Source organism: Quercus suber, unplaced genomic scaffold, assembly GCF_002906115.3.
Source record: "Quercus suber isolate HL8 unplaced genomic scaffold, Cork oak 2.0 scaffold_125, whole genome shotgun sequence".
NCBI lineage: Eukaryota > Viridiplantae > Streptophyta > Magnoliopsida > Fagales > Fagaceae > Quercus > Quercus suber.
The window spans coordinates 235,347-263,325 of record NW_027069589.1 but is presented as its reverse complement, the minus strand read 5'-3'; the positions used below and the strand labels follow the sequence as shown (position 1 = coordinate 263,325).

Below are 27,979 nucleotides of genomic sequence, written 5' to 3'. Positions count from 1 at the left end.
ACTAGTAATATATAAATGCCAATACCAAACATATTACAAGACTTTCCTCCCAAAATAGAAATACAACAAAGGAAAACCTAGGACAAAACAATATAAGGTTAACACCTTATGACTGACCAATATAATCAAAATAGCAGCAGCTGATTCATTCTTTTTGACATTTACGCCAAAAACACAGAAACACACAAGAAATATATGAAAGAAACACTTACAAATATTAATAGTTCATGGTACGCATCTAACTAGTCAGAAGGGAAGACAGATGCAAGGAACTCCTCGTCCTCCAAGAAAATTTGCAAATTCTTGAACTTCATTAAAAACCTTACTGCTTCCTCATTAAATTCCACCATGAAGGCAAGCTTGATCAGTTCAGTGAGTGCACCAATATGATCACTGTTTTCCCATAACACACCCTCAGATATTGCTTCAGAAAAATATGTAGTATATTCCATTTGATTCTTATATCCACTCGATCTGTCCAACTTCTGTGTGAAAAACTTTGAAGACTCTCTATCCCAGCATATCATCCGGCTTGCTCTCGCATTTATGATCTCCCCTGAAGAAAGTGATAAACTGTAGCTTACAGTTATCGGTTCAACTATCTCAAGGAAAGTAATATTCAGAAGCCCTCGGATAATTTCATGCCTCCTTTCTGCTTCCATTTTCATCACAGGATTTGCTAGAAAACCAAGGATGAGCATAATCAGATCTTTTGTAATCAAATTCTCCTTTGGATTCACCTGATTGAGTTGAGCAACATCCACTGTGTATGATTCTTCCTTCTCTACAGACTCGGATATAGTGCGAACACCTATCTTCCTGTAAATGTCAAACAACTTCATCTGAGGTAAAGAAGGCTTGCTTGGTCGAGGGTACCAGACAAATAGAGATTGGGCAGAAGACTGTTCAAAAAGATCTTGCAGCTGAAGATCATCAGCAATAAAAACATCATGCTTGTTGAACAGCAAAACTTCATCTGAGCCAGAAGCAACCGGCAATTTCACCAGCTTCTCAGTGAGAGTTTTCTCTGTCTTTTCACCCCAGTGCTTCAAAATATACCCCCAGAACTTAAGACAGTCATCATTTGACAATCGACGTCCTGAACTTTCCCAAACCTCCCAAAGCTTACAGTAATCAGCAACTGAAGGATTGCATTTAACACGGAAAGCATGTGAGAAGAAGTTAAGTAACTTTTGCTCATAATATTTGTCAAGAACTTTCAGCTGCGAACTGAAGAGACCATCCTTATCATGAAGAACACATTCACAGGGGCTGACCCACTCTCCATTCTGACTTCCATATGGGATCCATATCCCTTTTGCAACTTCACTGTCTTCATCCCAATTAAATAGACTCAAGTAATTATATATTCGAACTATAGTAGGCAACTGAACATGGAACTCAAGGTGGCTGGCAATCAATGAGCATCCTTCTTCAACATCAAGGATGACTCCTATTGCCTTGAGCTCTTCTTTGTACAGTGTAATCTTAGACCCATAAAATTCTTCATCAATAAAAGGTCCATCTGTCCGCTCCAAAAGAGAGCCCCGCCTAGGATCGAATAATAAGCACTTTTCTGGAGGCCTATAACCTATAGTGGTCTTCAACCATTCCCGAGAAATTTGTTTTAGGAAAGGATCTGGAAAGGAGTAATTCACTCTTTTGATTAAAATCCGTATGCATTCCAGCAATGAGAACACATTTTCAGCAGTTATGCGGGCAGGATCCATGGGAAAGTGCAGGCCAGCTGCTACAAACTTCGCACCATCTTTGAATTCAACAATAACCCCCATGCTCTTCAGCTCTTCCTTGTATTTATGAATTTCCTTGCCATAATAGTTGTCAGTATCATCTAAGAAAGGGAGGTGGGGAGTAATCGGTAAAATTGACTGCCAATCTGGCCCAAGCAGAATGCAATCTCTTGGAGATCTCTTATCACCACGCGTAGTCTGCAACCACTTAAGGTCACGGATGTTTTTCCAAAGGAATGAAGGAAACACATGTGCATTATCTTTTAGCTGTCTACGACATGAAAGTAAAGAGAGAACAAGTTCTTTAGTCATGGAAGATGCCTCCTGCTTGAATCTGTTAGCAAATTCTTTTACCGCCACATCATAATCCACCTTCACCCCAGTTTGCTTCAACTCGTTTCTGTAAGAGCAGATACTGCTTCCATGGAAATCATGATCAATCAATGCAAAACCTTCAAAAACCTTTAGAACACAAACCCATTGAGGGTCAAACAAGAAGCATTCTCCCGGAGGCTTGTACCCAAGATTCGTCTTGAAGCATTTCACACCTCTCAAAGCCTGAACAAGTTTGTTACATGATCCTAGATGTCGCATACATTCAAGTATCAAAAGAACAGCCTCAGCTTTCAGAGACGAGCTTGAAGGTAATTTGAAGTTGTCCACAACGAGCTGATAGCGATCATTGAAGCCAACTACCACACCGAGCGACTTGAGTTCCTCTCTAAAAGAAAGGATTTCCTCTCCAAAGTAATTTTGATCGATGAAGGGGATGCTACTGATTTGTGATGCAGTTTTCCATTCCTCATCAAACAAAACAGATTCAACTGGAGACCTGACACCACAGCATGTCTTTAGCCATCTCTTATCCTTGATACTGTTGATGAACTTATCCTGACGACGAAAATTTTTTGTCAAAAATCTGATAAAATTTAGTACAGACAGCACTTGTTCTCTACTTAAAGTGGAGTATTCTGTGAAAGACATAAGACGCTTTCCAATAAATTCACATGCTTCTCCATACTCAGACATGACTCCAATTTTCTTCAGCTCCTCCTTATAATCAAGTAATTCATCACCATAAAAACTTAGATCAAGCAACGGAATATCAACAAGCACGGATCCGTTCTGCAAAATGTTTCCCAGTAATGAGGAAAGCATGAAGGACTCTGAAGGTGGCCGGTAACCATGACAGCCACTAGTAGTAATTTTCAGCCAGCGACCTTCCTTTATGCATTTCAAGAACTTCTTGGGAATGTCAATTTCTTTACGTTTCATCTTTCTAATCCAACCTAACAGTAAGAATGCATTTTCCTTGGTGAGTGGTGATGATACTGTAGGAATTGCAGCATCAGGAGGAGATATATCGGGGATATCAGAAGCTACAACATGAGTTTTTAGGAACTCCAGGAGTCTTTCTCTAGAAGCATATTCACCATCAAAATAGCCTGGTTGCAAGTAGTCTTCTGCTAACTCAACGTAGCTTTCATTTTTCCATGGATTTGAACCAATCAATCCCACCCATTTGCTTCCATTGGCAGGGACAAGAACACCAGTCCTGCGTTTCTGTAAATTTCCATAATTATCCACAAGTGGCATAGAGCCACATAAAACACCAACCTCCTGTTGGGAAAGAAAAGACTTTCGAAGTGAGTGGTACAAGAAGTGAACAAAGTCAATGGCACGCTCCTGGCAGCTATCGAGATATTTATTTAGGTGAAGTGCATATTCATAGACGGTCATAGCACCAACCTTCACATGATCTCGTAGCCACCTAACACCGTATCCCTCTTAGAGAAGACCTGAATAGCTTCTTGTGTGCTTTTCGGCCAAAAAAAGTGATTGGCTGGACATTTGAATTCTTATTCCAATCAATCAGCCATGAGATATGATCAGAATGACGGGATAAGGACACCACTTTGTCACGACTCAACTTCTTGGATTCATTTATGCTGCACAAAGACATATCGCCATAAAGATCCACAATCTTATTAGTGGCATGTCCTTGATTTTGGTCAATTCAAATTTGGGACCTCCAGTTATCAGAAATAAACAGTAAAAGCTCTAAGTACACGTCCTCTGACACTCCTTTAACAAGTTTAGAACTTTGGATGCACTCTGCGTACCATTCGTTGTTGACTAGTTCCACACCAAGAAATTCAATATGTGATCATATTCTGTTCTATCAAATGAAGAGCTCAAAATGTGCTTTCCATGTGTTGAAAGATGTACCAAGCTCACCTTTTGCTCCCTTGCCTTTTCCAGAATGTTCCAGAAAGCAGGCATAAGCCTTCCAACTTCATGAGGTTGATGAAAGTACTTCTGCTCCGTGTAGACTCACTTGGAAGAATTTTTTTTTCAAGAAGCTTTGATTTGATGGACTCCCTAACAACATTCAACTCTTGATAAGAAGAGCTGTTGATGGGAATGAACCTAAACATAGTAGCCAAACTAGACACTGGCGCATTCACAGAATTTATAACTAGGAATCAAAAGCATCGATAAAAGCAGAGGCACGCAATCAAGAATCCCTTGGTTCCACATGTTGTCCAAGAGAATTGTTTCCTTGATGAGGCAAGAAGAAAACTGCCTGAATTATGAAGGAAAGTTAGTAACCATCTCTGTGGGAAGAAATGCATAGATCCCAGGTGAGCTCATTCCTCTGTGGAGACGCTCATCAAAAGGAAAAGCCAATGTGATCACCAACTCTTCAACTTCCATTTCCTTTCCACTTTGTTTTCCTGCTTAACTGGAAACTTTTGCTTCCACATAAAGTAGCTGCATTCTCCCCTGACACTCCTCCTTTTCATCAGCAGAGAGACGGAGTGTGTAGGACTCAGCATCAATGTTCTTCCTCACCACCAATTCAGTCTCACTTGTAATTGCTATTGCACTTACTGTATTCAGCCTAGGATCCTTGTTATGTTCCCTGACTGAAAGCTGCCTAATCTTTGATAGGAACAATAGAACTTCAGGATGAACATTTGAGAGTTGCTGCTTTACTGGTTTGACCTTATCGAACTTCAGAGGTAAGACTATTGTTGTTGTTGGAAGAATAGTCCCAGAACCATATATTTTTTGATGTCAGAAAGAGTTGGACTCTCCTCGACCCATTCGGGAACTATGTACCCGAGATTGCAATGTGGACAAGGCTCTTCATTGAACCGTATCTGATATCCATTGCTGAATATGCATGGCTGAGAACTAACTAGAAAGACGCTTTAAATCCAATTCCTGCATATTAATAGTAGAATAAGCTAATTAGAGCAATAAGAGAACAGCTAAATTATCCTGTCCAGTAATTATCATTTTCTTTCAATATAATTGAGTATATAAAACATAACACTCTGCATTGACATCTTAAGATTAGAATGGAAGTCAATTCACAGCATTAAGAGAGAAGAGAGAGAGAGAGAGCTTAAGGGCTGTCAATTCCATTGGTTATTGTAATATATTTTTTTAAAAAAGGTTCCAACATTTAACGACATTTTTCATTGTAGTTTCTATTAGAACATCACAGGTTTATAAGTACAGCAAACTTTTGGAACAAATATCTTATATTTAAGCCATTAAGTTAGGATTTCTCAAACAAAAGAATAAAAGCATATACAAAAACATATTTGGAAATTATGTTCAAACCTGTTTTTACCTATTTTGAAAACATATTTTGAAAATGGTGGACCAAACAGCTTTGGAGTTCATTTTATATTCGAAGAACCATTTATGGCTTTAAGGATTTGCATTTAATTATAACAAATTTTGACTCTAATCATTTGAATTTGTCTTTATGTCCTTGACTAACAACTTGTTTGTTCCAATGTTAAACATTTCTCAAAAAATGTTTTCCTCATTTTTGAGGGTTTAGGACAACTGAAAAAACTAGGTCAAACTGAAATCATTTTCTGTTATTTATGAAAACACATTCTTAAGCAGCGTTTGGATAACGCGTTCACGCATTTCCAACGTTTGCGTTTTCTCTCTTCTTTTTTTTATTTTTTTTTCCAAGCCATGATTGTTGACTTTTCCTATGAACAATGCACATCAATGGGGCCCGTGCATCGTTCACGGAATCCACAAACTTCACTTTTCAATAACTTTTTCATTAAAAATAGGTCTCACGGTATTATTCACACATTTAAAAATTATTGTGTTATAGTGTTTTCAGTTTTTAGGTTTTAGCTGTATCCAAATGGACCCTTAGGGTCTAAAAATGTTTTATACTTTTCAGGCTAAAAAAAAACGAAAACCCCAAAATGACAAAAGTATCTCGAAATCTATAAAATGACAAAATTTCCCTCAGAACCTCCAAAATGCTATTGAAACATTCAAAATGATCACAATACCCTTTAAACTTTAAAATAATAAAAATATCCTTTGGAAACCTCTAATATGACCTAGATATCCTAGAATCATCTAGAACGACAAAAATACCATAAACTCCAAAAATGGCCAGAGTAACCTCAAAAAATTTAAAACACCCTTGAAACCACAAAATGACAAAAATAACCTAGAAACCTATAAAATGATAAAAATACACTCTTGAAAACCTCTAAAATGATAGAAGAAACCTTAAAATTTCCAAAAGACAAAATTACCCTCTCAAAACTAACATAATAACCAAAAAAGCCCTAAACTTATGAAATACCTTTAAAACACACAATGACTAGAAAACCCACTCTCTATTTTTCTTTTTTTTTTTCTTTTCTATAATTGATGGTTACAATAGAGAGAGGAGATTTGAACTGTCTCCGTTGGAAACACTAAGAAGTACCAATTGAGTTACAATGCTCTTGGCGACTAAATACCCCTAAAACCTCCAAAATGATACAAAAGAAAAATCTCTAAAACATTGAAATGACAAAAATATCTCATGATAGGCCTCAAAATTTTGGGAATCACCCCAAAATTTTAAAGTCGTACAAAAACAAATTTAAAGTGCCAGTTTGGAGGTTTCAAATGTTTTTAATTATGATTTCAATGTGTAAGTTTAGATAATAGTTGGGCTTATTAGTGTAATTTACAATAATTTTATTTTGTTCACTCTTATTTTTAAGTTTGATTTTAGATTGATTTTATTTGTTTTGATTAATATTTTGAAAGTTGTGATCTAAATTTGTTATTTAATATCTATATAAAATATAGAATTGATTTTAGTTGTTCTGATTAATATTTTAAAAGTTGTGATTTAAATTTGTTATTTAATATCTATATAAAATATAGAAAAGAGTTTTCAAAAACACAACCATACACCAAAAAACAACAATTGTCTTTGAAAATATTTGGCTAAATCACATATTACACCTTTTAACTTTGCCTAAAATTCAATCCTCTAACTTCACTTTATTCAATACCCTAACTTTCAATTTTGTTCAATTCAGTCCTCTAGTTAATCTTTGTCATCTTTTTTTTTTTCTTCTTCTTCTTAAACTTCTTTTAATACAAAACTTTTTTTTTTTTTTTTGGTGGGGGGGGGGGGGTGTTGGGAGGGGAGGTCCTTAATAGCTAAAATCTGACAAAGACAAACGGAAAGACTAAATTGAACAAAACTATTTTTACAAGAGGCAGTGTCATTTGAACTAAAGCTTATTGGTGACTAAGAATATACATTGGCTTAAATACCAAAGACTAATGCACATTATCTCTATCAAAATCAATTGTTAAATATTTACATTCCTTCATACCTTGACTTGTTTGTTCATGTTTCCTATAAGCTATATTTTTGCTCTACAAAATTTCATCATGCAAGAAGATTTATTTATAGATTTCATGCTTTGAACTCTCTTTCCAAGGCAACAACATTTCATTCTTGACTCAAGCAATTATTGTAACTCATATTTCATATGACTCTTTTTTTTTTCTTTTTTTTACTCAAATAAACTAGCTTATTCTATATTTCATATGACTCTTAAGTTAGCATTTATCACTAGAGAATAATATGTAAAAGTTGCTCCTTTTGTGGAGAAATTATTAGGTCCACCGGGAGGACTACATCCTGACCTCTCAACCAACAAAATGTTGTTATTTATGCAAATGAGACATAAAGGTTGACCTAATAATTTCTTCCTATTGTGGATCAAGGAATTTTGATGTTTCACTTAAACAAATAAATCAAAACTGTCATGCTTGTTTTGACTTCTTTCCAAGTCAACCCAATTAAAATTATTAATAGTCTTCTTGACAAAATAGCATTTTGAATAAATCATATTTAACAACTTTTGGTTTTACTACTTCTCATAACAATACTTAGACTAGAATGGCTAGTATAAGCTGTAATTTTAGGAAACTAGGTAAAGTACCTTTCTCTCCAATATAACCACGTTTCCTGTTGCCTTTCTTGGTGGATTGACCAACATTGCAAATAGAGTCAATGTTTTTTGATGAGAAACCTTTCTCGTTGTTGAAAATCAGCAATGTTGCTGGAGCCCCTATGTTTGTAAGGTCCTCAGAAGTTATGACAAACTCAAGGGATGGATCCACTCCCTCCAAGTAATTATTATCTTCAGCATTCTGACCAAAAATAATTCAACATTATACATAGGTCAATAAAGTCAACCCTATTCTTTTGCTCCATAAATACATCTAACACTAAGTCTATATACAAAACCTTTTTTCATAGAAACTGTGTTTAGAAGTTTGGAGGGAGAGAAAATAGAGGGGAAGGAGAGAAAGGGCCAAGAGAATGATTGCATTCTTCCCCATTTAATTAAAAATTAAGTAAAAGAATACTCCACTTTGTTTGGATTTTAATTTGGAAGGAGAGAAAACGATAATATCATATAAATTAACAATTATAACTATCTTTTGCTAATTTTAAGAGTTCTTCTATGGCCCCAACAAAATTTCACAAGCCTAAGTGTCTGTCAGCCTTAAGTCAGAATAAAATAATATAAAATAAGATTACATCCAAACCCACCACAACTCAAATCAAGGTTATTGTGAAAACGTTGTAAGCATAGACTTTCTCTAATTTTGAAGTGAAGATTAATTTAACCTTTTCCTTTTATTTCCCTCTCCTCCCCGAGAAAATCTATCATGTATCTGATACATGTGTTCACTATCTCACATAGGGTACACAAGGACAAAGGCATAGTTTGACTTGGGGGTAATTCTATAAAATTACACTTTACCCCCTCTTTAACAATACCATTAATTATTTCAAGAGTAATGTTATAATTATAAACTTTTTTACACGCTCTCAAAAAAAAAAAAAACCAGTTTTTTTTTTTAAAAAAAAATTTAAAGGAAATATTTTTGTCTTTATCTAACAGCAAACCCATCAAAAAAAAAAAATCCCTCAAAAGCTAAGCAGCAATTAGAGCGGATGCCAGAGCCATAGAACACCCCATCAAATACATGTAATACATCCTATACCCCTTCCATCTAAACACAGTTCTAAGATTGAATATGTAAATAACATACAACAAAGTGGTGTCGCCTGGTAGGCCCATGTAAAATTAGTAATTTGTCTTTTGAGTGAGTTTGGCATCCCACACTTTCTAGTAATTTATCTTTTAAAAGATGAGACTTAAGGATGTTTGGATTGATAAAAACTGAAGACTCAAAAAAACATGAGCCCCACTAAAAACAAAGTTATTTTGATTGATTTTTTAGTTGAGTTTCATAACTCAAAATTTTGAGTTTGAGTTAAGGAAACAAAAAACAAAATTTAGATATTTTTAAATTTTGAGTAAAATGTTTTAATGGGTCGCATTACTTTATGCACAAATTTAAGTTTTAGATATGAAGTATGCATCTAAGATATGAAACCAAACAAATATTTTCTGAAGTGAGTGAAAAACAGAGTTAGAGATATGAGTTATGGAAACTGAGTTTGAGTTATGGGAACTACATTATAAGTAAAACCAAACACCCTAAGGTTTTGCACCTATTTTTTGTCCAAAATATAAAAGTTACTTAAAATAAATAAATAATTTTGTTACTTCTTGGTAAAAAAGTAAGAAAAAAAAAAAAAGAAAGAAAGCACAATCAGAAGCTAAAATCTTCTAGCCACAGACGTCAGTGAACAAATTGTAAAAAATATAAAAGTGGTGGAAAGCATTAACAAACATTTAGGTTAAATCTTCTTATACACTTAATGTTACATGCACACACTCATTTAAAAATAATGTTTTTGAAAACATGATTGTGTTTAATAGCGAGTGTATGATAACTATTACTCAAACATTTAAACATTTAATTTGAAGAACAATGACACGGGCATGTTGATGTTCACAAACATATACATCATTGAGAGCCAATAACAAAAATAAAAACACAAACACACAAGCATATACTATTAAGAAAGAATGAATGAAGTTGAGAAAGTAACCTGAATGAGTTCCATGAGAAAATGTGCATCCTTGGTATAAAGCTCAGCAGAGAGGTTCTTGACAGCCTGGTGAAGATCCTTTATTAATGGGTTCTGTTCCCCTCCAATGGAGAACTTTGTTCTACGTATCTCTTCAATGTGTTCTCTCGCTGCCGCCTTCATATCTGTACGCAAAAACTACACCAACACAAAAAGCTGAAAAACTAGAGATTTCTGCTTTTGCTTACACAGAGAGAGAGAGAGAGAGAGAGAGTATGAAATGTACACACACACACACACATATATATATATGAACAAAGTTTCTCTCCAAACTAGTTTGGAGAGAAACCCTACAAACCCATTGTAGGGACTCAATTTGGATTGACCCTGAGTGATGGGTTTTCAGCCCAATAAGCCCAAACAATAAATTTATAGAGAGTGGGCTAAGAGGTTTAGGTGCTGGCCGTCGATCACCATGCATGAACCTTTTCTATAAAAAAAAATGGTAAGGGTTTCTTTATAAACGGGGGAATACTCCTCGGCCACAGGCCGAGGAGGCCTGACGGGTCTCTCCTTCCTTCCCTTTTCTTTTTTTTTCCCCCCTCTTACTTTACTAACTTTTCTTTTTATAGTTTTCATCTTCCTATCCCCTCTTTCCATCTGTTGATCATCTATTTGCCTTCTTTTCTGGCCGTCCGTCCCATCAGAGGCCTTATCAGTACTCAAGTGGTTCACTCTGATCAACGTTATCCTGCCAAGGGGTTACCTCCCCATTAATGCGGCCTGGGGGAGTTAGTTGAATGCATTAAATGTGAGAATGACAGCTTACTCTGGGGTTAGCCTCTCCCTAAAATCCCCCTCGTCAGGCCGAGGATGAGGTGGTCCTCGGCGTGGATTGGGAAGCTTACTCTGGGGTTAGCCTCTCCCTAAAATCCCCCTCGTCAGGCCGAGGATGAGGTGGTCCTCGGCGTGGATTGGGAAGAGAGGCTTTCCCCAATTCAGCCTAACAACAAAAAATGGCCTATGCACCTCGGCCTGGGCCTTGGGCCTGTTTCATGATGGGCCGAGGCTATCAGGCTCATAGGCCCCACACCCATCATATATATTTTATACTGAGTGTAAATTTTGAAAATCTAACTGTTAGATTACATGTTCTTATTACATCCGTAATGTTTACAAAATTTCAAGAAAATCAAAAATCAATTGCTATGTTATCAAATAAATGTTATAATTTCAAGTTTTTGTAATCGAAAGTTGTATAAAAAAAAAATAAGTTAATTGATCAAATTGTAAATAATATCCGATTTGAACGAAATTTGATATACATGTTAAGAACATAAGGAACATGAAATTCAACGGTTATGTTTTCAAAATTCACACTAAAATATATATATATATATATAAGAAGTTTGAAGAGTTTCCCTCCAAACTAGTTTAAAGAGAAAAGTAGAGAGAAAAGTAGAACAAGTTGATGAGAGAGAAAAGTAGAGCGTTGTAGGATCGTACGAAAAGTGGAGCTTTTCACACTGATTCGACCGCTTGGGTCAAATTGTTTTAAAGACCTTTGGTCTCTTTTTCATTTTTCCAAAGGGAACTTTGACTAGAGAGTGTGGAATCATAATGGATGACCAAGACTTTTGGACTTTGATCGGTCTTCTTTCACTTTTTTCCCCTTAATATTGTCATTTGTGATTAGAAAAAAAAAATATAGATCCTGAATTATTTTACAATTTCTTTATCACACTTGTGTCGAGCGTGAATGGTAGAAAAAAATTGAGGGTTCATATGTAAGTGGTAGGCAATTACTCACCGTCTATTACGTCAAAATTATAATAATAAAAAAATTGTAAAACTACTCGTGATTCTAAAATCACAATTGATTATTAGTAAAAGGTTCTTTTGAGCTTCCTAAAAGCACTAGCATTGGAGTGTAAATACCTCCCGTTGTTATTTTACAACTCAAGAGAACAAAAACCTACTCCACCTCCCGTTGTTATTTTACAACTCAAAAGAACAAAAACCTACTCCATCCGAGTTTGTATAACGGAAAAAAAATTTGCAACTTATGAATAGTAAGGTTACATATATGCAATCTTACTATTCATAGGATGTAAAAAAAAAAAAAAAAATTAATCTTGTGGTTGTATATGAAGAGAAAAAGATAGTGAAAGAAAAGAGAGAAATAAAAATACTTTTTATTATTTTACTAGGTAATTTATATTATTTTATTGGATTATATATAAAAATAAAAATGAGATCAAAGCCGAGTTGGTAAAATAGCATTGGGGTGTAAAATAGTATTTGAAAATATAAAATAAATCTTTTTTTTCATCATCGGATGCCAGTGCTCCATACCTAGGATGCAATTACTCCCAATAATGAACCTTTGTCGTGACTCTCTTTAATCCGAAAGAGTTTCTCAGAAATTTCTTTAGTTGTGGTTTTACTTGATTTAAGTCACATTAGGTTTTTTTTTTTTTTTTAATGTATATAATATAATTTATTTTCCTTCTTTTTTAGTTTATTTCGTATTACTTTTTTATTTTCCATCTCTTTTTCCACTGTCCATTTCTATCCTCCAACCTCACCGCCCTCCTCACTAGCTACCAGAGTTTAGGGGGAGAGAAGTTGATTAGTTCTTCACTGATAAGGATATCAATGCAGAATCATATTCCAAGACCAACTCTGCTACAGATTTGGATAACAAATCTTCTATTCAAACTGCTTCTTCAACTCAAAGATAGAACACCTAATAAGGATAAGTTATCCATCCACATTAGGTTTTTTTTTTTTTTAATTTTATTTTATTTTTATTTTTAATGTATATAATATAATTTATTTTCCTTCTTTTTTAGTTTATTTCGTATTACTTTTTTATTTTCCATCTCTTTTTCCACTGTCCATTTCTATCCTCCAACCTCACCGCCCTCCTCACTAGCTACCAGAGTTTAGGGGGAGAGAAGTTGATTAGTTCTTCACTGTTAAGGATATCAATGCAGAATCATATTCCAAGACCAACTCTGCTACAGATTTGGATAACAAATCTTCTATTCAAACTGCTTCTTCAACTCAAAGATAGAACACCTAATAAGGATAAGTTATCCATCCTAAAGAATTCTTGATGCATTCTAATTCCTTGATGTCATCCTTCTCTTAGACAGATTATTACAAAAGCTTCAAACAATTGCCAAGAAAATAATGTTTTATTCAAACAAATCTGTTTTCACATTCACAAGTTGAAATAGAGATATAGTTGACAATGTGTTGGCTCAAGAACTGCTGAGTTATTGACTTATTGTCATAGAAATGTTACTCAACCAAGGTAAACAATTGGAGTGGACTGAGGCCCAATTTTCTATAATTTAGTGTTGTCCATTGATGTTAAATTGTCAATAGCCTTGGGCTTTGGCTGAGTATAACCCACCTACAACCAAAGACAATAATAAAGTCTTGAGGTCCATTTGGTTAGGAGATGGAAAAATAGGTTGATAAGAGAGATTTTAATTTTTCTCATTTGTACTAGTTGGAAGTAAAAAAGTAGAGGGATTGAAAAAATAAGTTTATATAAATTTACTTATATGCTATTGTTAAAAAATATGTCCAATTAAATCCAAAAAAAAAAAAAGTGGGCAAACAACAACAAAAATAAATATAAAAACTAAAGGCAATCATTTATTAAAAAATAAAAATCGTGCCCAAAAAAAAAAGTAAAAAAGAAAAGAAGAAAGGAAAAAAGAAAGAAAGAAGAAAACCAAAACAAAAGAAGGCCACAGCCCAGGAAAAAAAAAGAAAAAAAAAAAAGGCAACCAACAGGTATAAAAATAAATAAATAAAAAAGAAAAGAAGAAATCCAAAACAAAAGAAAGCCACGATCCAGGAAAGAGAAAAAAAGGCAACCAATAAGTCAATAAAAGAAAAGGAAAAAGAAAAAGGTAACCAACAGGTCGTAAAAGGAGGAAGCAGTGCTGCAGTAGTTTAGTTATTAATGGCAATTATTCATCTCTGCTGTAATTTCTCCCTATTATTGGCAACTATTCATTTCTCCTCTATCGTCTCCTTAAATTGGGGAGATAATTTTGGTGGGCTACGCCATTAGGGGAGAAAACATCTAGGCCTTAACAATTCTCTATCCTCCTCTTCTTTCCAACCAAACAGCCATAAAATCAATTTTCTCTTTTCTTTTTTTTATCCTCACTATTTTACTCCCAACAAAACGGACGCTTTAAAAAAAAAAAAAAAACTAGTATATATATATATATATATGGAGAAGAAAACCAAAACAAAAGAAGGCCACAGCCCAGGAAAAAAAAAAAAAAAAAGAAAAAAGGCAACCAACAGGTATAAAAATAAATAAATAAAAAAGAAAAGAAGAAAACCAAAACAAAAGAAAGCCACGATCCAGGAAAGAGAAAAAAAGGCAACCAATAAGTCAATAAAAGAAAAGGAAAAAGAAAAAGGTAACCAACAGGTCGTAAAAGGAGGAAGCAGTGCTGCAGTAGTTTAGTTATTAATGGCAATTATTCATCTCTGCTGTAATTTCTCCCTATTATCGGCAACTATTCATTTCTCCTCTATCGTCTCCTTAAATTGGAGAGATAAATTTGGTGGGCTACGCCATTAGGGAAGAAAACATCTAGGCCCTAACAATTCTCTATCCTCCTCTTCTTTCCAACCAAACAGCCATAAAATCAATTTTCTCTTTTCTATTTTTTATCCTCACTATTTTACTCCCAACAAAACGGACGCTTTAAAAAAAATAAATAAATAAATAAAAAATAAAAAACTAGTATATATATATATATATATATATGGAGAGAGAGAGAGAGAGTTGTGGTGGGTTAGAAATGTCTCAACACACTATTCAGCCCAACTAACTAAATTATCTATCTAATCCACTCCACCCAACTTAACCCGCCTCACTTAATGGACCTTCATGGGTTGGGTCGATGCGAATTGGGCAAGTTGGCGGGTCAGGCTTTTTTTTTTTTTGGCACCACCCTAGCTTTTTTTTTAGAATACTAAATATTTTTAACACACACACATGGAGAGAGAGAGAAGAAAGTTTTTTAAAGAAACTTACAGTGATGTATATCCAAAAGGGCCTAATTCTTGGAAAATGAATGAGATAAAGAGGTTTAAAGTTTGTGTTGTGTATTCAAGAGTTAGGCACTTTTAAATATACACCAATATAAATTTCTTTAAAAAACCTTCTGCCCTAGCTAGTTGTATAGCAATTTTATAAAATTTTCCTTTAACTAAATAGGTATTCTACCTGCTCACACAATACTCCTGATGCCTTCTCCACTTCATCTACCTTGTTTTTATCCTATAATTCACATCATTTTCAATCTTTACGGCTTGAAGAATTATTGATCCAAGTATAACCCATTAAAAAAAGAAAAAGAAAAAGAAAATCTAAATTACAAATGTAAAAAGAGAAACAGCCAGACCCTTTTCCAAAAAAAACCCAGATAAGCATATCCAACAAGCTTGCGCAGATGGTTCTAGTTACGCTATAAGTCTATAACATAACTAGTTATATGTCAGTAAACAATGAAAACAATTTGAGAAGTACACTTTTTCAAGGAAAAAAAATATTCCATGAAAAGTACCTTTCAATGCCATCGAAACATTGAACATCATAAAGAATTTATAAACAATGATCTTCCTGTTGACTCCTAACACTATTAAACTCAATTGCTGGTCCACACTTTCTATTTTGCCAAAGGTTTAGGCTTTCAAGTATCCATATCTGAAATGATAAAACCTTCATAGGCACCTCCACCATAGTACACAAGGTGTGACCACTGGTTATGAAATTTATTTATACTTATTGCACCCTACATAAAATACAAGCAAAAAATAAAAAATAAAAAATAAAAAACTCTCCATACATATTTGGAAAGAAGCCTAATATGGGTTGTCAATGGTATCACCAAGATAAACTAAAGTTATATTCAATAAACTTTCTTTGATTCTCAGAGTTAAATTCCATCACAGAAACGGAAATCAACACCAAGTGATAGGGCTGCTTTCTCTAAGCGCAATTTTTTCAATTTTCTTAGAGCTTCTAATTGCAGTGAGGCTGAAATGATTTTGAATTTAATACACCTATCCTCAGAATTTCAGCCTTGGGAGACTTAGCATAAACAATGTAATAATTTTGGTTCAATTCAAGGAAAAAAATTTAATTTCCTACTGAATTTCCAACTACATTACCAATCACTCTAAATGCTCAAGCTAAGAGACAAGCAAGCAAGTTGCCTATTCACAAGTTTCAGTCTCATTGTCTAATTATACACCAAGTTTTATTCTTACTTATAAAAAAATGCACTTAATTTTATTAATTTAAAAGTTTTTAATCTCTCTGTTTGTTTTCTTTAAAATAAATATAAAAAAAGAAGAAGGAAAGATAGCAAAATTTTGAGCATTTATCATGTTTTTTTCTCCCGGGATTCTCATGATTGAACTCTCACCTTAGCTTGCTATCATAGATGTGATATATAGAGGGCAGTGTTCTAAAAATTAGAGAAAAAAAAAAAAAAATATATATATATATATATATTTGGCCAAAGGAAACAAAAGCAACCTTATAATCAATATGTGATAAAAATTAGAGAAAAAAAAAAAAAAATATATATATATATATATATTTGGCCAAAGGAAACAAAAGCAACCTTATAATCAATATGTGGCGTGCTATTACACCATTAAATAAAAAATTGTCCATTCCTTTGGCTTCCTAATTACTGTTTACAATTCTTGTGGCTTGGCAAGCAAGAAAAGATAAAAGATGGATAAAAGTTCTGGATGTGACAATCATTAGTTTGCTCATTCTAGAAACTTCCATTTCAAAGAACATTAGGTCATCTCATCAATTATATTTGAACATGAATGGTTAAAAAAATGTCAATATTTTCTAGAATTAAATTTAACTTTTAGTTCCTCTCTAATGGTTGAGAAAAATGTATCCCATGTATAATATAATGATAAAGAAGTATCACCTTGGCATGCATAGAGTTAATTTATTCATTCTCTAGTTAGGCACAGACTAAATCCATATTGCACATTGGACAGGAGTTCATTTTCTTATCTGTTAACTTCTTATATATAACTAATAAGCCTCCTGCGAACTGTTTTCAAATTTATAAATAACAAGAATTAGATATTGTAATTGCTGTGTACATGATACTAAAAGGAAATACAGCATTTGATGCAGCCCATATGCCTTGGCAAACATTTTGTTAAATTGAGAAAGCTAGATTCCAAAATCACAGATTACGCATGTTATGCCTAGAAGCAATATATTAATTAATTACACAAAACAAAAACAAATCAAAGGCTTAACATTTTTTCCCAAGAAAGAAAAAAGCATACCATTGTGAGGATGATATCCGAAAGATCAGTCTCGATCTGCTTTTGAATTGCACAGCTCAGCTTGGTAGCTGCAAATCAAATATACCTTACTAGAAACCCACACATGCACAACACTATAGCGAGTAGGTAAAAGTCCTCTCTGCTCCCATAATTCTCATCCTCTCCCTCTTCCCCTTTCAGTCTCCCCCTGCTGTCCCATCTGTCTCTTTGTTTCTCACTCGATGCCTCTGTACAAGCAAATTTTTTTTTCTTTCTCTGTTTTCCTCTTGGACATTTTTCTCACCCAAATCAATGAGTTTTGAAAGTTCTGAAAAAGAATCGTTTTGGCTCAACAAAAGACTATTCATTCGGCTCCTCACATGCTAGACACAAGAACATCATAGGCCTTTGGACTGGTCATCGTAATAACAATTAAGCTAGACATTTAAGGTTCTAGAAAGACTATTTGAAGTATTTTCAAAATGAGGTCAATTGATCCAGCATGAACAAACAATGAACTTGGTAACGCTAAGACTAACACAGGAACTTGTTCAATGAAGTTATATGAACCTAGCAAACCTAACAACTTATGTGCAGCAAATATTAAACATAAATAAATAAACAGAATCTTAAATACACAAGTCCAGCAAAAAACATTATTAAAAAAAAAAAAAAGGAAATAAACCAAAACTAATGTCATGACTCATGAACCGAAAAAGGCATTAACCACATCTGGGCTTTAAACAAAATGCAGTCAAATTAAGGCCTATTGTGATTGCTTACATAGTTCAGATCTACCTTATACGCATTGTTTGTAGGGTTCAATACATCCTTGTACAAAATAATCATACAATCCAATCGGATCCAATCAATCTCAAGTATCACAATTTTCTCCACTAATATCATTTATGTCCATGAAAAGGATCGTGTTGCATTTCAGTACTTCCAAGCCACACAATATTACTGACCTAGCCCAAATATTGTATTTTATGACTTGAGGAAAATGATAGCCATATCTACACTATATTCCAAACAGACTAATAACATTACAATTAAGAACACCTCTTAATCATGTATATAACACAATATACACACAGCCAATCCATACAATCTGAGATGCCTTTAACTGCTTAAAAGTCAAATAAAGAACATAATTAACTTAGAAATATTAAAATTATGATAATAAACTTAAAATTATTAAAAGGCCATATATGTCAAAGATCATGTTTTGGTCCACAGCTCAACAAAATCCAGAAAGCCAAAACTTGAGGCTCAAAAATATATATACATGCCAATACCAAACGTTACCATTTAGTTCAGAATTACAAGAGTATCACCCCTAAATAGAAATACAAAGGAAAATGTAGGAAAAAACAATATAAGGTTAACACCTTATGAATGACCATTAGAATCAGTATAGCAGCAACCGATTCATTCTTTTGACATTTACGCCAAAAACACTGTTAGAAGCACACAAGAAATATAAGAAAGAAACACTTACAAATATTAACAGTTCATAGTATATATCTAACTAGCCAGAAGGAAAGACAGACGCAAGGAACTGCTCATCCTCTAAGTATATTTGCAAATTCTTGGACTCCATTAAAAACCTAACAGCTTCCTCATCAAATTCCAGCACGAAGGCCAGCTTGATCAGTTCAGAGAGTGCACCAATATGATCGCAGTTCCCCCATAACACACCCTCAGATATTGCTTCAGAAAAATATGTAGCATATTCAATTTGATTCTTATATGCACTAGACCTGTCCAACTTCTGTGTGAAAAACTTTGAAGACTCTCTATCCCAGCATATCATTCGGCTTGCTCTTGCATTCACGATCTCCCCCGAAGAAAGTGATAAACTGTACTTTACAGTTATCGGTTCAACTATCTCAAGGAAAGTAATATTCAGAAGCCCTCGGATAATTTCATGTCTTCTTTCAGCTTCCATTTTCATCACAGGATTTGCTAGAAAACCAAGGATGAGTGTAACCAGATCTTTTGTAATCAAATTCTCCTTTGGATTCACCTGATTGAGTTGAGCAACATCCACTGTGTATGATTCTTCCTTCCCTACAGACTCGGATATAGTGCGAACACCAATCTTCCTGTAAATATCAAACAACTTCATCTGAGGTAAAGAAGGCTTGCTTGGCTGGGGGTACCAGACAAATAGAGATTGAGCAGAAAACCGATTGAAAAGATCTTTCAGCTGAAGATCATCAGCAATAAAAACATCATGCTTGTTGAACAGCAAAACTTCATCTGAGCCAGAAGCAACCGGCAATTTCACCAGCTTCTCAGTGAGAGTTTTCTCAGTCTTTTCACCCCAGTGCTTCAAAACATACCCCCAGAACTTAAGACAGTCATCATTTGACAATCGGTGTCCTGAAATTTCCCAAGCCCCCCAAAGCTTACAGTAGTCGGAAACTGAAGGATTGCATTTAACATGGAAAGCAATTGAGAAAAAGTTAAGTAAATTTTGCTCATAATATTTGTCAAGAACTTTCAGCTGCAAATTGAAGAGACCATCCTTGTCATGCAGAACACATTCACAGGGGCTGACCCACTCTCCTTTCTTGTCTCCATATGGGATCCATATCCCTTTTGTAAGTTCACTGTCATTCTCCCAATTACATTGACTCAAGTAATTATATATTCGAACTATAGTAGGGAAATGGACATGGAGTTCGAGGTGCCTGGCAATCAATGAACATCCGTCTTCAACATCAAGGGTGACTCCTATTGCCTTGAGCTCTTCTTTGTACAGTGTAATATTAGAACCATAAAAATCTTCATCAATAAAAGGTCCATCTGTCCGCTCCAAATAAGAGCCCCAACTAGGATCAAATAATAAGCACTCTTCTGGAGGCCTATAACCATTAGTGGTTTTCAACCATTTCCGAGAAATTTGTTTTTGGAAAGGATCTGGAAAGGAGTAATTCACACCTTCATTTAAAATCCGTATGCATTCCAGCAATGAAAACACATTTTCATTAGTTATGCGGGCAGGATCCATGGGAAAGTAAAGACCAGCTGCTACAAACTTCGCACCATCTTTGAATTCAACCACAACCCCCATGTTCTTTAGCTCTTGCTTGTATTTATGAATTTCCTTGCCATAATAGTTGTCACTATCATCTAAGAAAGGGAGGTCTACAGTAATGGGTAAAATTGACTGCCAATCTGGCCCAAACAGAATGCAATCTCTTGGAGATCTCTTATCACCACGCCTAGTCTGTAACCACTTAAGGTCACAGATGTTTTTCCATAGATCTGGAGGAAACTCATATGCATTATCGTTTAGCTGTCTATGACATGAAAGAAAAGAGAGAACAAGATCGTTAGTCATGGAAGATGCCTCATGCTTGAATCTGTCAGCAAATTCTTTTACCGCCTCCTCAAAATCCACCTTCACCCCAGTTTGCTTCAACTCGTTTCTGTAAGAGAAGATACTGCTTCCGTGGAAATCATGATCAATCAATGCAAAACCTTCAAAAACCTGTAGAATGCAAACCCATTGAGGGTCAAACAAGAAACATTCACCCCAAGGCTTGTATCCAAGATTCGTCATGAAGCATTTCACGCCACTTAAAGCATGAACAAGTTGGTTAGATGATCCTAGACATCGCATACATTCCAGTATCAAAAGAACTGCCTCAGCTGTCAGAGATGAGCATGGAAGTGATTTTAAGTTGTCTACAACAAGATTATAACATTCATTGAAGCCAATTACCACACCAAGTGACTTGAGTTCCTCTCTAAAAGAAAGAATTTCCTCTCCAAAGTAATCTCGATCGATAAAGGGGATGCTACTGATTTGTGATGCAGTTCTCCATTCCTCATCAAACAAAACAGCTTCAACTGGAGACCTGTCACCACAGCATGTCCTTAGCCATCTCTTATTCTTGACACTGTTGATGAACTCATCCAGGGGAAGAAACTTTTCCCTCAAAAATCTGATGAAATTTAGTATAGACAGCACTTGGTCTCTACTTAAAGTGGAGTATTCTGTATAAGACATAAGATGCTTTCCAATAAATTCACATGCTTCTCCATACTCAGACATGACACCAATTTTCTTCAGCTCCTCCTTATACTCACTTATTTCATCACCATAAAAACTTAGATCAATCAACGGAATATCAACAAGCACAGATCCGTTCTGCAAAATGTTTCCCAGTGAAGAAGAAAGCATGAATGACTCTGAAGGTGGCCGGTAACCAGGACAGCCACTTGTAGTAATTTTCAGCCAGCTACCTTCCTTTATGCATTTCAAGAAATTCTCGGGAATGTAAATTTCTCTAAGTTTCAGATTCCGAATCCAATCCAACAGCAAGAATGCATTTTGCTTGGTGAGTGGTGATGATACCGTAGGAATTGCAGCATTAGGAGGAGATATGTAAGGGATATCAGCTGCTACAATATGAGTTTTTAGGAACTCCAAGAGTGTTTCTCTAGAGGCATATTCACCTGCAAATTGGCCTGGTTGCAAGTAGTCTTCTGCTAACTCAACATAGCCTTCATTTGTCCACGGATTTGAACAAATCAATCCCACCCATTTGCTTCCATTGGCAGGGACAAGAACCCCTGTCCTGTGACTCCTTAGATTTCCATAGTTATCCACAAGAGGCATAGAATCACATAAATCATCAACCTCCCGCTGGGAAAGACAAGACTTTCGAAGTGAGTGGTACAAGAAGTGAACAAAGGCAATGGCAAGCTTCTGGAAGCTATTCAGATATTCATTCGGGTGAAGCTTCTGGCAGCTATTGAGATATTTATTTAGGTGAAGTGCATATTCATAGACGCTCATAGCACCAACCTTCACATGGTCTCTGAGCCACTCCAACACCATCCCTCTTAGAGACGACCTGAATAGCTTCTTGTGTGCTTTTCGGCCAAAAAAAGTAATTGGCTGGGCATTTGAATTCCTTGTTCCAATCAATCAGCCACGAGATATGATCAGAATGACGGGAGAAGGACACCACTCTGTCATGACTCAACTGGTTGGATTCATTTATGCTGCACAAAGACACATCGCCATCAAGATCCACATATTTTATTAGTGGAATGTCCTTGATTTTGGTTAATTCAAATTGGGACCTCCAGTTATCAGAAATAAACAGTAAAAGCTCCAAGTACACGTCCCCTGACACTCCTTTAACAAGTTTAGAACTCTGGATGCACTCAGCATACCATTCGTTGTTGACTAGTTCCACACCCAAGAAATTCAATATGTTATCATATTCTGTTCTATCAAGTGAGGAGCTCAAAATGTGCTTTCCATCAAATGAAAGATGAGCCAAGCTCACCTTTTGCTCCCTTGCCTTTTCCAGAATGGTCCAGAAAGCAGGCATAAGCCTACAAACTTCACGAGGTTGATGAAAGGACTTCTGCTCCATGTATGACTCACCGGGAAGAATACTTTTTTTTAAGAAGCTTTGATTTGATGTACTCCCTGACAACATTCAACTCTTGATAAGAAGAGCTGTTGATGGGAATGAACCTGAACATGGGAGCCAAACTAGACACTGGCGCATTCACAGAATTTATAACTAGTGAATCAAAAGCATCGATAAAAGCAGAGGGCACGCAGTCAAGAATCCCTTGGTTCCACTTGTTGTCCAAGAGGATTGTTTCCCTTGATGAGGTAAGAAGAAAATCGGCCTGAATTATGAAGGGAAAATTAGTAACCATCTCTGTGGGAAGAAATGCATAGATCCCAGGTGAGCTCATTCCCCTGTGGAGGCGCTCATCAAAAGGAAAAGCCAAGGTGATCACCAACTCTTCAACTTCCGTTCTCCTTTCCACTTTGTTTTCATGCTTGACTGGAAACTTTTGCTTCCACATAAAGTAGCTGCATTCTCCCTGATACTCGTTATCCTTTTCATCGGCAGAGAGATGGAGTGTGTAGGACACAGCATCAATGTTCTTCCTCACCACCAATTCAGTCTCACTTGTAATTGCTATTGCACTTACTGTATTCAGCCTAGGATCCTTGTTATGTTCCCTAACTGAAAGTTGCTTAATCTTTGATAGGAACAATAGAACTTCAGGATGAACATTTGATAGTTGCTGCTTCACAGGTTTGACCTTATCAAACTTCAGAGGTAAGACTATTGTTGTTGTTGGAAGAGTAGTCCTAGAACCATATATTTTTTTGATGTCAGAAAGGGTTGGACTCTCCTCGACCCATTCAGGAACTATGTACCCGAGATTGCAATGTGGGCAAGGCTCTTCATTGAATCGTATCTGATATCCATTGCTGAATATGCATGGTTGAGAACTAACCAGAAAGACGCTCTTAAATCCAATTCCTGCATATTAACAGTAGAATAAGCTAATTAGAGCAATAAGAGATCAGCTAAATTATCCTGTCCAGTAATTATCCTTTTCTTTCACTATAATTTAGAATATAACACACAATACTCTGCATTGACATCTTAAGATTAGAATAGAAGTCAATTCACAAGCATTGAGAGAGAGAGAGAGAGAGAGAGAGAGAGAGAGAGAGAGAGAGAGAGCTTAGGGGCTGCAATTCCATTGGTTATTGTAATTTATTTTTAAAAAAAGGTTCCAATTTTTAACAACATTTTTCCATTGTAGTTTCACAAAAACATCACAGGTTTTATAAGTACAGCATACTTTTAGAACGCATATCTTATATTTAAGCCATTAAGTGAAGATTTCTCAAAAATAAATAATAAAAACATATACAAAAACATGTTTGGAAAATATGATCAAACCTGTTTTTACCTATTTTGAAAACATTTTTTAAAAAAGGTGGACCAAACAGCTATGGGGTTTTGTTTTAGATTCAAAGAACCATTTATGGTTTTAAGGATTTGCTTTTAATTATTACAAATTTTAGCTCTAATCATTTGACTTTGTCTTTATGTCCTTGACAAACAACTTGCTTGTTCCAATGTTAAACATTTCTCAAAAAATGTTTTCCTCGTTTTTGAGGGTTTGGGACAACTAAAAAATTGGGTCAAATTGAAATCATTTTCTGTTAATAAGGAAAAACACATTCTTAGGGTCTAAAAATGTTTTACATTTTTTAGGCTCAAAAGAACGAAAACCTCCAAAATGACAAAAGTATCCCAAAATCTATAAAATGACAAAATTTCCCTTAGAACCTCCAAAATGCTATTGAAACATTCAAAATGACCATAATACCCTTTAAACTTTTAAAATAATAAAAATATCCCTTGGAAATGGCTAATATAACCTAGATATCCTAAAATCATCTAGAACGATAGAAATACCCATAAACTCCAAAAATGGCCAGAGTAACCTCAAAAAATTTAAAATGCCCTTGAAACTACAAAATGACAAAAATAACCTGGAAACCTATAAAAGGATAAAAATACACTCTTGAAAACCTCTAAAATGATAGAAGAAACCTTAAAATTTTCAAAAGACAAAATTACCCTCTCAAAACTAACATAATAACCAAAAAAACCTTAAACTTATGAAATACCTTTAAAACACACTATGACTAGTAAACCCTCTCTAATTTTTTTTTCTTTTTTATAATTGATTGTTACAATGGGAGAGAGAGGATTTGAATTGTATCTGTTGGAAACACTAAAAGGTGCCAGTTGAGCTACAATGCTCTTGGCGACTAAAATACCCCCTAAAACCACCAAAATGATACAAAAGAAAAAATCCCTAAAACACTGAAATGACAAAAATATCTCAAGAATCCGCAAAATAACCACATCAGGCCTCAAAATTTTGGGAATCGCCCCAAAATTTTAAATGTCGTAAAAAACATATTTAGAGTGCCAATTTGGAGGTTTCAGATGTTTTTAATTATTATTTCAACGTGTAAGTTTAGATAATAGTTGAGCTTATTAGTGTAATTTTCAATAATTTTATTTTGTTCATCCTTATTTTTAAGTTTGATTTTAGATTGATTTTAGTGGTTCTGATTAATATTTTAAAAGTTGTGATTTAAATTTGTTATTTAATATATATATATATATATAAATATAGAAAAGAGTTTTCAAAAACACAACCATACACCAACAAAAAAAAAACAGGTGTCTTTGAATAAACCATATATAACAACATTTGGTGTTACTAGTTCTCATTACAATAATTAGACTAGATTGGCTAGTATAAGCTGTAATTTTAGGAAACTAGGTAAAGTACCTTTCTCTCCAATATAACCACGTTTCCTGTTGCCTTTCTTGGTGGACCGACCAACACTGCAAATAGAGTCAATGTTTTTTGATGAGAAACCTTTCTCATTGTTGAAAATCAGCAATGTTGCTGGAGCCCCTGTGTTTGTAATGTCCTCAGAAGTTATGACAAACTCAAGGGATGGATCCACTCCCTCCAAGTAATTATTATCTTCAGCATTCTGACCAAAAATAATTCAACATTATACATAAGTCAATAAAAGTCAACTCTAATTCTTTTGCTCCATAAATACATCTAACACTAAGTCTATATACAAAACATTTTTTCATAGAAACTATGTTTAGAAGTTTGGAGGGAGAGAGAATAAAGGGGAAGGAGAGAAAAGGCCAAGAGAATGATTGCATTCCCCCCCCCCCCCCCCAATTTAATTAAAAATTAAGTAAAAAAAGTACTCCACTTTGTTTGGATGTTATTTTGGAAGGAGAGAAAACAATAATATCATATAAATTAACAATTATAACTATCTTTTGCTAATTTTAAGAGTTCTTCCATGGCCCTCACAAAATTTCACAAGCCAAAGTGTTTATCCAGCGTAAGTTGGAATAAAAATATATAAAAAAAGTTTTCATCCAAACCCACCACAACTCAAATCAAGGTTATTGTGAAAATTTTGTGAGCATAAACTTTCTCTAATTTTGAAGTAAAGATTAATTTAATCTTATCCCTTTATTTCCCTCTTCTTCCAAGAAAATCTATCATGTATCTGATATATGTATCCACCATCTCATGTGGGGTACACAAGGACGGAGGCATGGTTCAATTTGGGGCAATTCTATAAAATTACACTTTACCCCCTCTTCAACAATATCATTAATTCTTTCAAGAGTAATGCTATAACCACAAAATTTTTTACAAAGTATTGATATAGTAAATTCTTATTGGTTCACATTTAGTCCCATCACTTACACTTATTCTTTATTTACTAATAACAACTCACCATATCAGCAATTTGTAAAAAAATTTATAAGTCTAACATTTTCCTTCTTTTAGAGACTATTTAAAAAAAAAAAAAAAACTATAGATCTAAAATCTTAAACAAAGTATAAAAATTCAAAAAAAAATCAGCCCAACTACAAAAATTACGAATACCGAAAAAAAAATACCAGTTTTTTTGAAAAAATTTAAAGGAAATATTTTTTTCTTTATCTAACTGCAGACCAATCGAAGCAAAGACCAAAAAAAAAAAAAAAAAAAAAAAAAACCTCATAAGCTAAGCAATTAGAGCGGATGCCGAAGCCATAGCACACCCCCATCAGATACATGTAATACAACCTATATCCCTTCCGTCTAAACACAGTTCTAAGATAGAATATGTGAATAACATACAACAAAGTGGTGTCCCCTGGTGGGCCCATGTAAAATTAATAATTTGTATTTTTAGTGAGTTTGGCATTCCACATTTTTTAGTAATTTACCTTCCAAAAGATGAGAGGTAAGGGCTATGATGCACGGACGCGGCTGGAAGGGTGCCGCACCGGAGTCTGAATGAATGAATGAAGTTGAGAAAGTAACCTGAATGAGTTCCATGAAAAAATGTGCATCCTTGGCATAAAGCTCGGCAGAGAGGAAATTGACAGCCTGGTGAAGATCCTCTATTAATGGGTTCTGTTCCCCTCCAATGGAGAACTTTGTTCTACGTATCTCCTCAATGTGTTCTCTCGCTGCAGCCTCCATATCTGTACGTAAAAACTACACAAACACAAAAAGGTGAAAAACCAGAATTTTCTGCTTTTGCTTACAGAGAAAAAGAAAGACAGAAAGAGAGCAGAATGAGAGGGTATGAAATGTACACACGTATATATAGAACTCTATATAGAAGGTGGTGACGAAGCTAGCTTAGCTTACTTTTCGAGGAAGTAGAACAAGGTTGATGAGAGAGAATAGTAGAGCGTCGTAGTATTGTACGAAAAGTGGAGGTTTTCGCACTGATTCGACCGCTTGGGTCAAATTGTTTTAAAGACCTTTGGTCTCTTCATCATTTTTCCAATGGGAACTCTGACAGTCTCACCAGAGAGTGTGGAATCATAGAGGACGACCAAGACTTTTGGACTTTGATGGGTCTTCTTTTCACTTTTTTTCGCACAATAATGTCATTTATGATTAGAAAAAAATATAGAACCTACGGAACTCATCAGCGTCGCCACTTCCACAGCCGTCCACCACAACAACAGGCTTCTCCAGGTGGCGCTCTACGGAAGTAGCAGTACCTCGGGGGGTTCGTACACCCGCTGGTGGAGTAAATCACCGGCGTGAGTTTTGTCTCTCGGTGTCATTGGGGCTTTGATCTCCGTCGCCGCCGCCCAAGAGGTCCACGCGAAAGAGCCACCGCCGCCGCCGGGGCTTTCTCAAAATC

At 35.1% G+C, this 27,979-nt stretch overlaps 1 protein-coding gene and 2 pseudogenes across 1 annotated transcript; all 3 read right to left on the bottom strand.

The window, feature by feature from the left end:
- Nucleotides 1-31: 31 nt before the first annotated feature.
- LOC112008665 (uncharacterized) lies at nucleotides 32-4,406 on the bottom strand (annotated as a pseudogene).
- Nucleotides 4,345-4,969, bottom strand: LOC136068616 (uncharacterized; annotated as a pseudogene).
- A 13,687-nt stretch (nucleotides 4,970-18,656) lies between these two features.
- On the bottom strand, nucleotides 18,657-27,300 carry LOC112008664 (uncharacterized). The gene is given in 5 exon segments (XM_065775994.1): nucleotides 18,657-22,271; nucleotides 22,273-22,850; nucleotides 22,852-23,732; nucleotides 25,576-25,786; nucleotides 27,139-27,300. Coding segments are annotated over 5 exon segments (5,160 nt in total). The 3' UTR covers nucleotides 18,657-18,943.
- Between the last annotated feature and the right edge of the window lie 679 nt (nucleotides 27,301-27,979).